Genomic DNA, 15,607 nt, shown 5'->3' with positions numbered 1-15,607 from the left:
CACGCATGAACACCCACACACTTTAAAACAGGGGAGGGGAGAGAGAATTGAGAAGGGAGAGGGGAGAGAAGAGGGAGGGGAGAGGAGAGAGAGGCGAGAGATAGGGGAGTGAGAGAGGAGAGAGGGAGTGACAGACTAGAGAAAGACAGACGGACAGAGCAGACAGAGCAGACAGATAGAGCAGATAGACAGATAGAGCAGGCAGACAGACAAAACAGGCAGGCGGATAGAGCAGGCAGACAGACAGAGCAGACAGAGAAGACATATAGACCAGGCAGACAGACAGAGAAGACGTATAGAGCAGGCAGAGAAGACAGAGCAGGCAGACGGACGGACAGAAAGACAGGGAGCTGATGTGATACACGATTACGCTCTCTCTATTTTAAATACATGACATTAATGGTCTTCATCATGCAAAGTCATGCTTTCAGAGCACAGTTAAAATGGTGGTAAAAGGATGTCCAGCAACAAAATGGCTGAATGATCTCCATGACATATCAAGAGCTTGGGACTATAAGGTTCCATCTGCAAAAAGAATTGGCTCTTAAATTTCCGAACCCTCAATGATTTGAATGATGTCTAGGATATTTGTCTTGTATTCTTTTGAACTTAACAACATAAATTGGGGTATTTATTGTACTATATAGGTAGAGAACATTGAACAGTACAAGGCTATATCAATAACTCAATCTTGACAAAAATGCAGGTAGAATCTTATAGTTCCAAGCTCTCGATGGTTCAGTGTTCTCAGATGAGAGGTTTTAATGATATCACATGTGTGTGTGTCCAGGAGAAGCAGAGGAAAAGAAAGCTGACGAGAAGAGTGAAAATAAAGAAATGGAGGATGCTACTGGTAAGATATCTCTCTCCATCTCTCCCTCTCTCTGTCTCTCACTCTCTCTCTCTCCATCTCTCTCTCACTCTCTCTCTCTATCTCACTCTCTATCTCTCTCTCACTCACTCTTCTCCATTCTCTTGTCCTCCTTCACTCTCTCTTCCTATCTTGAGGCTGCATTTATTGTAGCTGGGGATTTTAATAAAGCACATTTGAGGAAAGCACTACCGAAGTTCTATCAAGCATTGCCGGCAGTACTCACGCTTCAAAAACTCTCAACCATTGTTGCTCTCCTTTCCGGGATGGCTACAAGGCCCTCCTCCGCCCTCCCTTCGGCAAATCAGATCACGACTCCATTCTACTTTTCCCTTTCTATAGGCAGAAACTCAAACAGGAAGTACCTGTGCTAAGGTCTATTCAACGCTGGTCTGACCAATCAGAATCCATGTTTCAAGATTGTTTTGACCACGCGGACTGGGATATGTTCCGGGTTGCCTCTGAGAATAACATTGACTGAGTTCATCGGGAAGTGTATAGGGGATGTTGTTCCCAATGTGACTATTAAAACCTGCCCAAACCAAAAACTGTGGATAGATGGCAGTATTCCGAACCCTCATTGGTTTGAATGATGTCCAGAATTTTTATCTTGTATTCTTTTGAACTTAACAACATAAATTGGGGTATTTATTGTACTATATAGGTAGAGAACATTGAACAGTACAAGGCTATATCAATAACTCAATCTTGACAAAAATGCAGATAGAATCTTATAGTTCCAAGCTCTCGATGGTTCAGTGTTCTCAGATGAGAGGTTTTAATGATATCACATGTGTGTGTGTCCAGGAGAAGCAGAGGAAAAGAAAGCTGACGAGAAGAGTGAAAATAAAGAAATGGAGGATGCTACTGGTAAGATATCTCTCTCCATCTCTCCCTCTCTCTGTCTCTCACTCTCTCTCCATCTCTCTCTCTCACTCTCTCTCTCTATCTCTCTCTCACTCACTCTTCTCCATTCTCTTGTCCTCTTTCACTCTCTCTTCCTCCAGCACAGCTGACTACTTTGTAGGAACAGGGGAACCATAGTGTAGTGTTGCCTTCAGAATATGTCCTCTCAAACCCTGTAGGCTGGTGAAGTCTCTATCTCTCTAGCTTGTTGATTGTGTCAGTGTGTCTTTGTAATATCAAACCAGTTCCCTGTTCCTCCACTCTCTCTTCCTCTACTTCATCCTCATTCCATAAGGCTCTGGTCAAAAGTAGTGCAATATGTAGGGGAAAAGTGTGGGACTCAGCATTTTTTTAAATGAAAGTTTATGCCATTTAACAGACACTCCTGTTCAGTTACTGTAAATGAAGCTGCACACAAGCAGCAGAGAAAGGGATACACTTTCCCTCTTATCATCATACAAACGTCATCACTTAGAGCACCTCCTTATTCAAACACATGTCAGAGTGTAGTCTCACTGACCAGACTCACAGATTCATATCTACTAGGTCTGTCCTGCCCATATGGCCCAAATATCTGCTTCTTCTGTAAACAGTCGTTTATACAGTAGTTATACAGTGTTGTAGTTACAGTATAGTAGTTACAGTAGTTATAATACAGTATAGTAGTTACAGTATAGTAGTTACAGTAGTTATACAGTGTTGTAGTTACAGTATAGTCGTTACAGAATAGTAGTTACAATAGTTATACAGTATAGTAGTTACAGTATAGTAGTACAGTAGTTATACAGTATAGTAGTTACAGTATAGTAGTTATATTAGGTATACAGTATAGCAGTTACAGTATAATAGTTACAGTATAGTTATACAGTATAGTAGTTACAGTAGTTATACAGTATAGTAGTTACAGTATAGTAGTTATATTACGTATACAGTATAGCAGTTACAATATAATAGTTACAGTATAGTTATACAGTATAGTAGTTACAGTAGTTATACAGTATATTAGTTACATTAGTTATACAGTAAAGTAGTACAATATAGTAGTTACAGTATAGTAGTTACAGTAGTTATACAGTATACTAGTTACAGTAGTTATACAGTATAGTGGTTACAGAATAGTAGTTACAGTATAGTAGTTACAGTATAGTAGTTACAGTAGTTATACAGTACAGTAGTTATACAGTATAGTAGTTACAGTATAGTAGTACAGTATAGTAGTTACAGTATAGTAGTTATAGTAGTTATACAGTATAGTAGTTATACAGTATAGTAGTTACAGTATAGTAGTTATATTAGGTATACAGTATAGCAGTTACAGTATAATAGTTACAGTATAGTTATACAGTATAGTAGTTACAGTAGTTATACAGTATAGTAGTTACAGTATAGTAGTTATATTACGTATACAGTATAGCAGTTACAATATAATAGTTACAGTATAGTTATACAGTATAGTAGTTACAGTAGTTATACAGTATATTAGTTACATTAGTTATACAGTAAAGTAGTACAATATAGTAGTTACAGTATAGTAGTTACAGTAGTTATACAGTATACTAGTTACAGTAGTTATACAGTATAGTGGTTACAGAATAGTAGTTACAGTATAGTAGTTACAGTATAGTAGTTACAGTAGTTATACAGTACAGTAGTTATACAGTATAGTAGTTACAGTATAGTAGTACAGTATAGTAGTTACAGTATAGTAGTTATAGTAGTTATACAGTATAGTAGTTATACAGTATAGTAGTTATACCGTATAGTAGTTACAGTATAGTAGTTACAGTAGTTATACAGTATAGTAGTTATACAGTATAGTAGTTACAGAATAGTAGTTACAGTATAGTAGTTGCAGTATAGTAGTTACAGTAGTTATACAGTACAGTAGTGATACAGTATAGTAGTTACAGTATAGTAGTACAGTATAGTAGTTACAGTAGTTATACAGTATAGTAGGTACATTATAGTAGTTACAGTATAGTAGTTACAGTATAGTAGTTACAGTAGTTATACAGTATATTAGTTACAGTATAGTAGTACAGTATAGTAGTTACAGTTAGGTATACAGTATATTAGTTACAGTAGTTATACAGAATAGTAGTTACAGTATAGTAGTTACAGTAGTTATACAGTATAGTGGTTACAGTATATTAGTTACAGTATAGTAGTTAGTATAGTAGTACAGTTTAGTAGTTACAGTATAGTAGTTATACAGTAGTTATACAGTATAGTAGTACAGTATAGTAGTACAGTATCGTAGTTACAGTATAGTAGTACAGTATAGTAGTTACAGTAGTTATACAGTATAGTAGTTATACAGTATAGTAGTACAGTATAGTAGTTACGGTATAGTAGTACAGTATAGTAGTTACAGTATAGTAGTACAGTATAGTAGTACAGTGTAGTAGTTACAGTATAGTAGGTACAGTATAGTAGTTACAGTATAGTAGTACAGTATATTAGTACAGTATAGTAGTTACAGTAGCTATACAGTTTAGTAGTTATACAGTATATTAGTTACAGTATAGTAGTTACAGTATAGTAGTTACAGTACATTAGTTACAGTAGTTATGCAGTATAGTAGTTACAGTATAGTAGTTACAGTATAGTAGTTACAGTAGTTATACAGTATAGTAGTACAGTATAGTAGTACAGTATCGTAGTTACAGTATAGTAGTACAGTATAGTAGTTACAGTAGTTATACAGTATAGTAGTTATACAGTATAGTAGTACAGTATAGTAGTTACGGTATAGTAGTTATACAGTATAGTAGTACAGTATAGTAGTTACAGTATAGTAGTTACAGTAGTTATACAGTATAGTAGTTACAGTATAGTAGTTACAGTAGTTATACAGTATAGTAGTACAGTATAGTAGTTACAGTAGTTATACAGTATAGTAGTTACAGTATAGTAGTTACAGTAGTTATACAGTATAGTAGTACAGTATAGTAGTACAGTGTAGTAGTTATACAGTGTAGTAGTTACAGTATAGTAGTGCAGTATAGTAGTTATACAGTGTAGTAGTTACAGTATAGTAGTTACAGTAGTTATACAGTATACTAGTTACAGTAGTTATACAGTGTTGTAGTTACAGTATAGTAGTACAGTATAGTCGTTACAGTAGTTATACAGTATATTAGTTACAGTAGTTATACAGTATAGTAGTTACAGTAGTTATACAGTATAGTAGTACAGTATACTAGTTACAGTAGTTATACAGACATTTACATTTACATTTAAGTCATTTAGCAGACGCTCTTATCCAGAGCGACTTACAAGTTGGTGCATTCACCTTATGATGTCCAGTGGAACAACCACTTTACAATAGTGCATCTAACTCTAAGGGGGGGGGGGTTAGAAGGATTACTTTATCCTATCCTAGGTAATACAGTATACAGTGTTGAAGTTACAGTATAGTAGTACAGTATAGTCGGTACAGTAGTTATACAGTATAGTAGTTACAGTAGTTATACAGTATAGTCGTTACAGTAGTTATACAGTATAATAGTTACAGTATAGTATTACAGTATAGTAGTTACAGTATAGTCGTTACAGTAGTTATACAGTATAGTCGTTACAGTAGGTATACAGTATAGTAGTGCAGTATAGTAGGTACAGTATAGTAGTACAGTATAGTAGTTACAGTATAGTAGTACCGTATAGTAGTTACAGTATAGTAGTTACAGTATAGTAGTTACAGTAGTTATACAGTATAGTAGTTATACAGTATATTAGTTACATTATAGTAGTTACAGTATAGTAGTACAGTATAGTAGTTACAGTATAGTAGTTACAGTGTAGTAGTTACAGTATAGTAGTTACACTATAGTAGTACAGTATAGTAGTACAGTATAGTAGTTACAGTAGAGTAGTTACAGTAGAGTAGTTACAGTATAGTAGTACAGTATAGTAGTACAGTAGTTACAGTAGTTATACAGTATAGTAGTTATACAGTATATTAGTTACAGTATATTAGTTACAGTATAGTAGTACAGTATAGTAGTTATAGTATAGTAGTACAGTATAGTAGTACAGTATAGTAGTTACAGTATAGTAGTTACAGTATAGTAGTACAGTATAGTAGTTACAGTAGTTATACAGTATAGTAGTTATACAGTATATTAGTTACAGTATAGTAGTTACAGTATAGTAGTACAGTATAGTAGTTACAGTGTTGTAGTTACAGTATAGTAGTTACAGTATAGTAGTTACAGTAGTTATACAGTATAGTAGTTACATTATAGTAGTTACAGTATAGTAGTACAGTATAGTAGATACAGTATAGTAGTTACAGTATAGTAGTTACAGTAGTTACAGTATAGTAGTTATACAGTATAGTAGTACAGTATAGTCGTTACAGTATATTAGTTACACTATAGTAGTACAGTATAGTAGTACAGTAGTTATAAGTTGTACAGTAGTTTATGCAGAAATTTAGTAGTTTACAGTAGTTTATTGCAATGGTTTATATCCATCTCGTTTCTATGGTAAGCCATCTGTCCTGTCTGTATGCATTACTTCCAGCAATACATGGTGTCAGTTCCTTCATTCTCTATTCATATGGTTCCGTTGCGTTGGAAAGAGAAAACTTTGGCGATCAAAACAGAAACATAGTAAGACAAGTACACAGAGCTCGTGGGCCAGTACATGTTTGCTAGATTTATAAAGAAAATGAAGGATAGTCTATCTGTCAAATCTTCCTCGTATTGTATTGGTAAAATTAGAGTCCACAGCAGTGATCGCCTCAGTAACCCTGTATGGAACACCCATACATTAAAACGAGCCTCTCTTAGGCTAAAGCAACTCATAAATAAACCATAGAGAGGAAAACAGAATGTCGGGGTCAATATCTACTGTCTACAGTTCCAAATGGCACCCTATTCCCTCTACGGTGCACTATTTTTGACCATGTCCCTTGGAGCTCGCTTTCGAAAGTAAAGCACTATATAGGGAATAGGTTGCCATTTGGGTGTTTTCAATAAAACGTGTTAAATAAAGTCAGACATAGACATCATGAAAACACTGACCCCAACCGAGTTGGATTTAACTACACTGGCTCATCAACTTACCAAACTCAAGTTTGATGTGCGGCAGTATACACAGCCAAAATTATAACTGGCTCTACACAGTCATTCTATGCTAGTTTTACCGAAGCTAATAAAGGATTCTGCCTTTAGTTTTGGCTCTGTATCCATGGCGTCTTTGCATGGTCAACTGAATGTCAAAAGGAGACAACTGGGAGCCTGTAACTCAAGTACTTTTCTTCTACTGAAGAATCAATGTGACCACTGCTGGAGGCTGATTGTAGTGTAGGTGAACAGTTGGAGGCAGTGAGAGAACAGGTCATTGTCTGTCTTTGAGGGACAGGAGCACAAATGATACTTTTTAGACTAGAGAAATGCTTTGCTTTCCACCTGAACAGGCCAGGGCTGGAGGCTGATTGTAGTGTAGGTGAACAGTTGGAGAGCAGTGAGAGCACAGGTCCTTGTCGGTCTGTGAGGGACAGGAGATACAGGATACCGTAGTAGGACTGCTTTGCTTTCTACCTGAGCCATGTGGCATGGGGAGGCGGGAGGCAGGGGGAGGAGAGCGGGGGGAGGCAGAGAGGGGAGGGTGAGTCAGGTGACAGTCTGTAATGGCATACTAAGGCCAGGCCACGGAGAGGCAGGGGGAGGTAGGAGACAGTACAGCCTGTAATAGAACTGACCCTGTAGGGGAGACAGGGGGAGAAAGAGAAGAAGAGAGGCAGAGGGTGAGAGACAGACCAGCACAGCAGGCAATCACAACCATCTCAGCATAGGAGACGAAGGCACCATTACACAAGCTCAGTCTTTCTCTCTCTTAATATTTTTCTTTCTCTATCTTTCTCTCTCTCTCTGCCCTTACTATTACTTTCAAATGAGAATTTCAGAAATGTAAGTAACTTCCTCCAATACACCCTGGAATGATTGGTCATTACCTATTCAATTGTTTGTTTGTTCTATTATTTAGTTGTTTACTTGGAGTGTTGCGTTGAACTCACAAGTGCCTAGTTCCAAAATCTTTCTTCTATTCCTCAGTGGGCGTGATGCGTTAAGTATTGATGGTGTTGGGTTCTTTATATAGCATGGAGGCAGTGTCACAGACGTTCGCAGCTCACACACACACACACACACACACACACACACACACACACACACACACACACACACACACACACACACACACACACACACACACACACACACACACACACACACACACACACACACGGTGGCAGAGTCACAGTCGTTCTCAGCTCACCGTCTCAGAGGCTCAAAGCAGAAAGCCCAGCTGTATGAGCAAGTGCCATATGGTGCTCCAAAAACCACCACACATTTCTTCTCATGTACCTCCCTCCATCTCTCCCTCCATCTTTCCTTTCCTTCCTCCCTCCATCTTTCCCAACTTCCTTCCTTCCTTCCTTCCTTCCTTCCTTCCTTCCTTCCTTCCTTCCTTCCTTCCTTCCTTCCTTCCTTCCTCCCTCCCTCCCTCCCTCCCTCCATCTTTCCCTCCTCCCTCTGTCTTTCCCTCCATCTTTCCCTCCCTCTCTTCCTTCATCCTCCTTTACTCCTTTCATCCATCCCTCCCATCCTTCCTTCTTTCCTCTCTCCATCTTTCCCGCCCGCCCTCCATCCTTCTTCCCTCCCTCTATCAATGTAGAATAGTGAAATCTCCCTCCATCAATGATAGAATAGTGAAATCTCCCTCCATCAATGATAGAATAGTGAAACCTCCCTCCATCAATGATAGAATAGTGAAACCTCCCTCCATCAATGATAGAATAGTGAAACCTCCCTCCCTCCATCAATGATAGAATAGTGAAACCTCCCTCCCTCCATCAATGATAGAATAGTTAAACCTCCCTCCATCAATGATAGAATAGTGAAACCTCCCTCCATCAATGATAGAATAGTGAAACCTCCCTCCCTCCATCAATGATAGAATAGTGAAACCTCCCTCCATCAATGATAGAATAGTGAAACCTCCCTCCATCAATGATAGAATAGTGAAACCTCTCTCCCTCCATCAATGATAGAATAGTGAAACCACCCTCCATCAATGATAGAATAGTGAAACCTCTCTCCCTCCATCAATGATAGAATAGTGAAACCTCCCTCCCTCCATCAATGATATAACAGTGAAACCTCCCTCCATCAATGATAGAATAGTGAAACCTCCCTCCATCAATGATAGAATAGTGAAACCTCTCTCCATCAATGATGGAACAGTGAAACCTCCCTCTCTCCATCAATGATAGAATATTGAAACCTCCCTCCATCAATGATAGAATAGTGAAACCTCCCTCCATCAATGATAGAATAGTGAAATCTCTCTCCATCAATGATAGAATAGTGAAACCTCTCTCCCTCCATCAATGATAGAATAGTGAAACCTCCCTCCCTCCACCAATGATAGAATAGTGAAACCTCCCTCCATCAATGATAGAGTAGTGAAACCTCCCTCCATCAATGATAGAAGAGTGAAACCTCCCTCCATCAATTATAGAATAGTGAAACCTCCCTCCATCAATGATAGAATAGTGAAACCTCTCTCCATCAATGATAGAATAGTGAAACCTCCCTCCATCAATGATAGAATAGTGAAACCTCTCTCCATCAATGATAGAATAGTGAAACCTCTCTCCCTCCATCAATGATAGAATAGTGAAACCTCCCCCCCTCCATCAATGATAGAACAGTGAAACCTCTCTCCATCAATGATAGAATAGTGAAAACCTCCCTCCATCAATGATAGAGTAGTGAAACCTCCCTCTATCAATGATAGAATAGTGAAACCTCCCTCCATCAATGATAGAATAGTGAAACCTCCCTCCATCAATGATAGAATAGTGAAACCTCCCTCCATCAATGATAGAATAGTGAAACCTCCCTCCCTCCATCAATGATAGAATAGTGAAACCTCCCTCCATCAATGATAGAATAGTGAAACCTCCCTCCATCAATGATAGAATAGTGAAACCTCTCTCCCTCCATCAATGATAGAATAGTGAAACCACCCTCCATCAATGATAGAATAGTGAAACCTCTCTCCCTCCATCAATGATAGAATAGTGAAACCTCCCTCCCTCCATCAATGATATAACAGTGAAACCTCCCTCCATCAATGATAGAATAGTGAAACCTCCCTCCATCAATGATAGAATAGTGAAACCTCTCTCCATCAATGATGGAACAGTGAAACCTCCCTCTCTCCATCAATGATAGAATAGTGAAACCTCCCTCCATCAATGATAGAATAGTGAAACCTCCCTCCATCAATGATAGAATAGTGAAATCTCTCTCCATCAATGATAGAATAGTGAAACCTCTCTCCCTCCATCAATGATAGAATAGTGAAACCTCCCTCCCTCCACCAATGATAGAATAGTGAAACCTCCCTCCATCAATGATAGAGTAGTGAAACCTCCCTCCATCAATGATAGAAGAGTGAAACCTCCCTCCATCAATGATAGAATAGTGAAACCTCCCTCCATCAATGATAGAATAGTGAAACCTCTCTCCATCAATGATAGAATAGTGAAACCTCCCTCCATCAATGATAGAATAGTGAAACCTCTCTCCATCAATGATAGAATAGTGAAACCTCTCTCCCTCCATCAATGATAGAATAGTGAAACCTCCCCCCCTCCATCAATGATAGAACAGTGAAACCTCTCTCCATCAATGATAGAATAGTGAAAACCTCCCTCCATCAATGATAGAGTAGTGAAACCTCCCTCTATCAATGATAGAATAGTGAAACCTCCCTCCATCAATGATAGAATAGTGAAACCTCCCTCCATCAATGATAGAATAGTGAAACCTCTCTCCATCAATGATAGAATAGTGAAACCTCCCTCCCTCCATCAATGATAGAATAGTGAAACCTCCCTCCATCAATGATAGAAGAGTGAAACCTCCCTCCATCAATGATAGAATAGTGAAACCTCCCTCCATCAATGATAGAATAGTGAAACCTCCCTCCCTCCATCAATGATAGAATAGTGAAACCTCACCCCCTCCATCAATGATAGAACAGTGAAACCTCTCTCCATCAATGATAGAATAGTTAAATTCTCCCTCCATCAATGATAGAGTAGTGAAACCTCCCTCCATCAATGATAGAATAGTGAAAGCTCCCTCCATCAATGATAGAATAGTGAAACCTCCCTCCATCAATGATAGAATAGTGAAACCTCTCTCCATCAATGATAGAATAGTGAAACCTCTCTCCCTCCATCAATGATAGAATAGTGAAACCTCCCTCCCTCCATCAATGATAGAATAGTGAAACCTCTCTCCATCAATGATAGAATAGTGACACCTCCCTCCATCAATGATAGAGTAGTGAAACCTCTCTCCCTCCATCAATGATAGAATAGTGAAACCTCCCTCCCTCCATCAATGATAGAATAGTGAAACCTCCCTCCATCAATGATAGAATAGTGAAACCTCTCTCCATCAATGATAGAACAGTGAAACCTCCCTCCCTCCATCAATGATAGAACAGTGAAACCTCTCTCCATCAATGATAGAATAGTGAAACCTCCCTCCATCAATGATAGAATAGTGAAATCTCCCTCCATCAATGATAGAATAGTGAAACCTCTCTCCATCAATGATAGAATAGTGAAACCTCTCTCCATCAATGATAGAATAGTGAAACCTCCCTCCCTCCATCAATGATAGAATAGTGAAACCTCCTTCCCTCCATCAATGATAGAATAGTGAAACCTCTCTCCCCCCATCAATGATAGAATAGTGAAACCTCCCTCCCTCCATCAATGATAGAATAGTGAAATCTCCCTCCATCAATGATAGAATAGTGAAACCTCCCTCCATCAATGATAGAATAGTGAAACCTCCCTCCATCAATGATAGAATAGTGAAACCTCCCTCCATCAATGATAGAATAGTGAAACCTCCCTCCCTCCATCAATGATAGAATAGTGAAACCTCCCTCCATCAATGATAGAATAGTGAAACCTCCCTCCATCAATGATAGAATAGTGAAATCTCCCTCCCTCCATCAATGATAGAATAGTGAAACCTCTCTCCATCAATGATAGAACAGTGAAACCTCCCTCCCTCCATCAATGATAGAATAGTGAAACCTCCCTCCATCAATGATAGAATATTGAAACCTCCCTCCCTCCATCAATGATAGAATAGGGAAACCTCCCTCCCTCCAGCAATGATAGAATAGTGAAACCTCCCTCCATCGATGATAGAGTAGTGAAACCTCCCTCCATCAATGATAGAATAGTGAAACCTCTCTCCATCAATGATAGAATAGTGAAACCTCCCTCCATCAATGATAGAATAGTGAAACCTCCCTCCATCAATGATAGAATAGTGAAACCTCCCTCCCTCCATCAATGATAGAATAGTGAAACCTCCCTCCATCAATGATAGAATAGTGAAACCTCCCTCCATCAATGATAGAATAGTGAAACCTCTCTCCCTCCATCAATGATATAATAGTGAAACCTCCCCCCATCAATGATAGAATAGTGAAACCTCTCTCCCTCCATCAATGATAGAATAGTGAAACCTCCCTCCCTCCATCAATGATAGAACAGTGAAACCTCCCTCCATCAATGATAGAATAGTGAAACCTCCCTCCATCAATGATAGAATAGTGAAACCTCTCTCCATCAATGATGGAACAGTGAAACCTCCCTCTCTCCATCAATGATAGAATAGTGAAACCTCCCTCCATCAATGATAGAATAGTGAAACCTCCCTCCATCAATAATAGAATAGTGAAATCTCTCTCCCTCCATCAATGATAGAATAGTGAAACCTCCCTCTCTCCATCAATGATAGAATAGTGAAACCTCCCTCCATCAATGATAGAATAGTGAAACCTCCCTCCATCAATAATAGAATAGTGAAATCTCTCTCCATCAATGATAGAATAGTGAAACCTCTCTCCCTCCATCAATGATAGAATAGTGAAACCTCCCTCCCTCCATCAATGATAGAATTGATGTAGATGTAATTTCAGAGAGCTGGGGGTTGTCAGCTTTCTAAGGGTTGTCAGCCGTAGATTAACACTTGTCAGAATTCTGAGTGATGTTGTATTGGAGCGATATTCTGGTCTGGAGAGAGAGGGCCTGTCCGTCTAAGTCTACTCTGTGTACATTAAAGCTGCTACTGGGTTTTCTGAATTAAGTTGTGTTGAATTTAATTAAATCAACGAGTAGTGGTTGAATAAATCACATTGTTGCTTTGACATAAAGGGATAGTATGAGATTCTGGCAGTTAAACTGTTGCTAGCATACCGATAGACTTCCAGACATTGCGCTAACACTAGTTAGCATTTGGCTAGCGAAATATCCTCCAACTCCCTTCAAACTACACGCAGAGACATAAAAATGGATCCATGAGTTTATCTGACACTAGAATCTCACACTATCCCTTTAAGGAATCTACATTAGTTTGCCTTAGACAAGTCTCCTCATTCATGCAAATTCAGACCATACATTATTATTATTATTATTATCTAGATTGCAGATACTGTCTCATAACACTGCTAGGGATGCTTCTGTGTACCACACATTCCTTTTCAATTCCATTCCGACCTATAGCTAGAGACATCAATTGCTAGGGATAGTGATATTCAATTCCGATAGGGATAGTGATTCATGCCTATCTCTGCATCCACACACAGCAGGACAGAGATATGTCCGCAATTTTCCCCTGTCTCTCTCTGCTCCTAAATGAGAAACCCATACAGTATCAGCGAAAACATCAAAAGACTCTGCATTCCGTGGTCAGTGATTTGGTGCATGTTGGAGAATAAACCACTGTTGTTGGACCATGTCCATTATCAGTTCACTTATGGCTTAGAACATGGCATCAAAGGAAGAGAAGAATAGAGGAGGAGAGGAGAGGGCCCCCTGTAATAGGCTACAGTGGACATGGTTTCTCTCTCTCTTTCTCTCTGTCTGTCTCTCTCTCTCTCTATCTGTCTCTTGCTCCCTCTCACTCCCTCTTTCTCTCTATCTCTCTCTCTCTCTGTCTCTCCCTCTCTGTCTCTCTCTCTCTGTCTTGCTCCTTCCTTCCTCCCTCCCTCTTTCTGCCTCTTTCTCTTTCACTCTATCTCTCTCTTTCTCTCTCTCCCTCTCTCTTTCTCCATTTTTCACTTTCTCTCATCTCTCTCTCACTCGTCTCTCTATCGCTCTCTGTCTTTCTCTCTTTGCTTTGAAAGTCCTTCTTTTGACTAGCTCCCTCTCTGTGTCCACCCCTCGTGGTGGAAAATGGCGACAGGGGAATCATCTGAAAGAGGGGATGTCATTTGTCTGCCGGCAGCATTATCAGTTACGGCAATGCATCTTGAGTGTTTGAAAAGTCTGATGGAAAATATATTGTTAGGCTCGAACAAACACAAACATGCTCGCAGAAACAAACACAAACACGCACATACACAAACACACACGTATGCTTCAACTGCTGGGGGATTTCTATTCCTCATCAGTTGTTCTTAAGTTTATGTCACTTATTGTGTCTGTATTGTTAGGACAATTAATACATGATTTAGTTAAATATATGGATAAAAGGCAACAATGTGGTGCCCTCTTGGCCTTCGATACTGTTGATCAGTCACTACTAGTTCAGAGGCTTTCCTCAGTTGGTCAGGCTACATGTAACCCTCTTCTCTCACAACAGAGAACAAAAAATATAACAACACTGTACCATCAACACTGGATAATATTGATGACTATATAGATGTTTATGGTAAGACTCTCAACCCCACTTCAATATAATTGACTCAATCTCCATACATAATCTCTTATGATGATAAAAAATCTATCTGCCTCCCAAATGGCACCCTATCCCTATATAGTGCACTACTTTTGACCATGGCACATATGAGCCCTGTTCAAAAGAAGTGTGCTATTTAGGAAATAGGGTGCCTTTTGGGATGCACACATTGTCTGCAATACCCAAACATCACAGCATAGGTTACTGTAACTAAAAGCTAGGAGGATAGTGCATTCCTTGGCTACTCACATCATAACTTAAAGACAGAATTTATTTTAGATAATGGGCTTCTTCAGGGCCTGCGCCAGAACCAATCAGTTGGACGGGCCGTTGATTTCCATAGGCAGTCACGTTTTTTCACGGGACCTCCTTTTTTAATGGGTGTTATAGTAAAGAACATAAGCAGCTCGTGAGTTTCAAGTTTGGAGAAGCTTACGATTTATCCTACCATTTATACCGATCTGCGTGCCAGTTATGATCATTTTTATATGCAATATGTTTTGTGGAACAGTTTCATTTCAATAATAACATTTTTGTTTCTCAAAATCATTGTCACATGGTTAATCATAATTATCTGAAGTAAAATGACAAGAATCTAAAACTTAAAATTCAACTAAGGGGAGAGCTCCAGCTTCTGCCATATGGACACGTTGATAGACTGTGATCCATTGGCGGCTATAGAAATGAGCGCATAGAACTCAGAGATACCCTATAGGCCAAGGCAGCAGTAGGCCTATAACTTTATCTTCAACTAAGTAAAATACAATAGACCTAAAGCCAACAAATAAAACTGTAGAAAATTTCCTGATGAAAATTATGGTTCTTTCAATCACATTCATCTTTCTACTCCGCCTGTCTGCCTCCCTTTCTATCTGTCTTTGACTTGAGCTATTGCTAGTGAAGTACAACATTGTATCAAATCATCAACTGGGTCCAGCCTGAAGCTGTTGCTATAGCAAACTTAGAACATTGTATGTAGCCTTCAGAGTTTCCTGCGCCAGTGAGCTCGGGACAGACAGCTGTTTTTTATGACGTT

At 39.0% G+C, this 15,607-nt stretch overlaps 1 protein-coding gene across 2 annotated transcripts in view; it reads left to right on the top strand.

Annotated features, from left to right (window-relative positions):
- Positions 1 to 15,607, top strand: part of macrod2 (mono-ADP ribosylhydrolase 2) — a 1,184,313-nt gene that overhangs the window by 1,128,655 nt on the left and 40,051 nt on the right. For both annotated transcript variants that reach the window (XM_071393968.1, XM_071393967.1), the window contains 2 exons: positions 791 to 853; positions 1,679 to 1,741. In XM_071393968.1, coding sequence (XP_071250069.1) covers positions 791 to 853; positions 1,679 to 1,741 — 126 coding nt within the window. The remainder of the gene's footprint in view (positions 1 to 790; positions 854 to 1,678; positions 1,742 to 15,607) is intronic.

This window comes from Salvelinus alpinus, chromosome 3, assembly GCF_045679555.1.
Source record: "Salvelinus alpinus chromosome 3, SLU_Salpinus.1, whole genome shotgun sequence".
NCBI lineage: Eukaryota > Metazoa > Chordata > Actinopteri > Salmoniformes > Salmonidae > Salvelinus > Salvelinus alpinus.
This window is presented reverse-complemented; position numbering and strand designations above follow the sequence as displayed.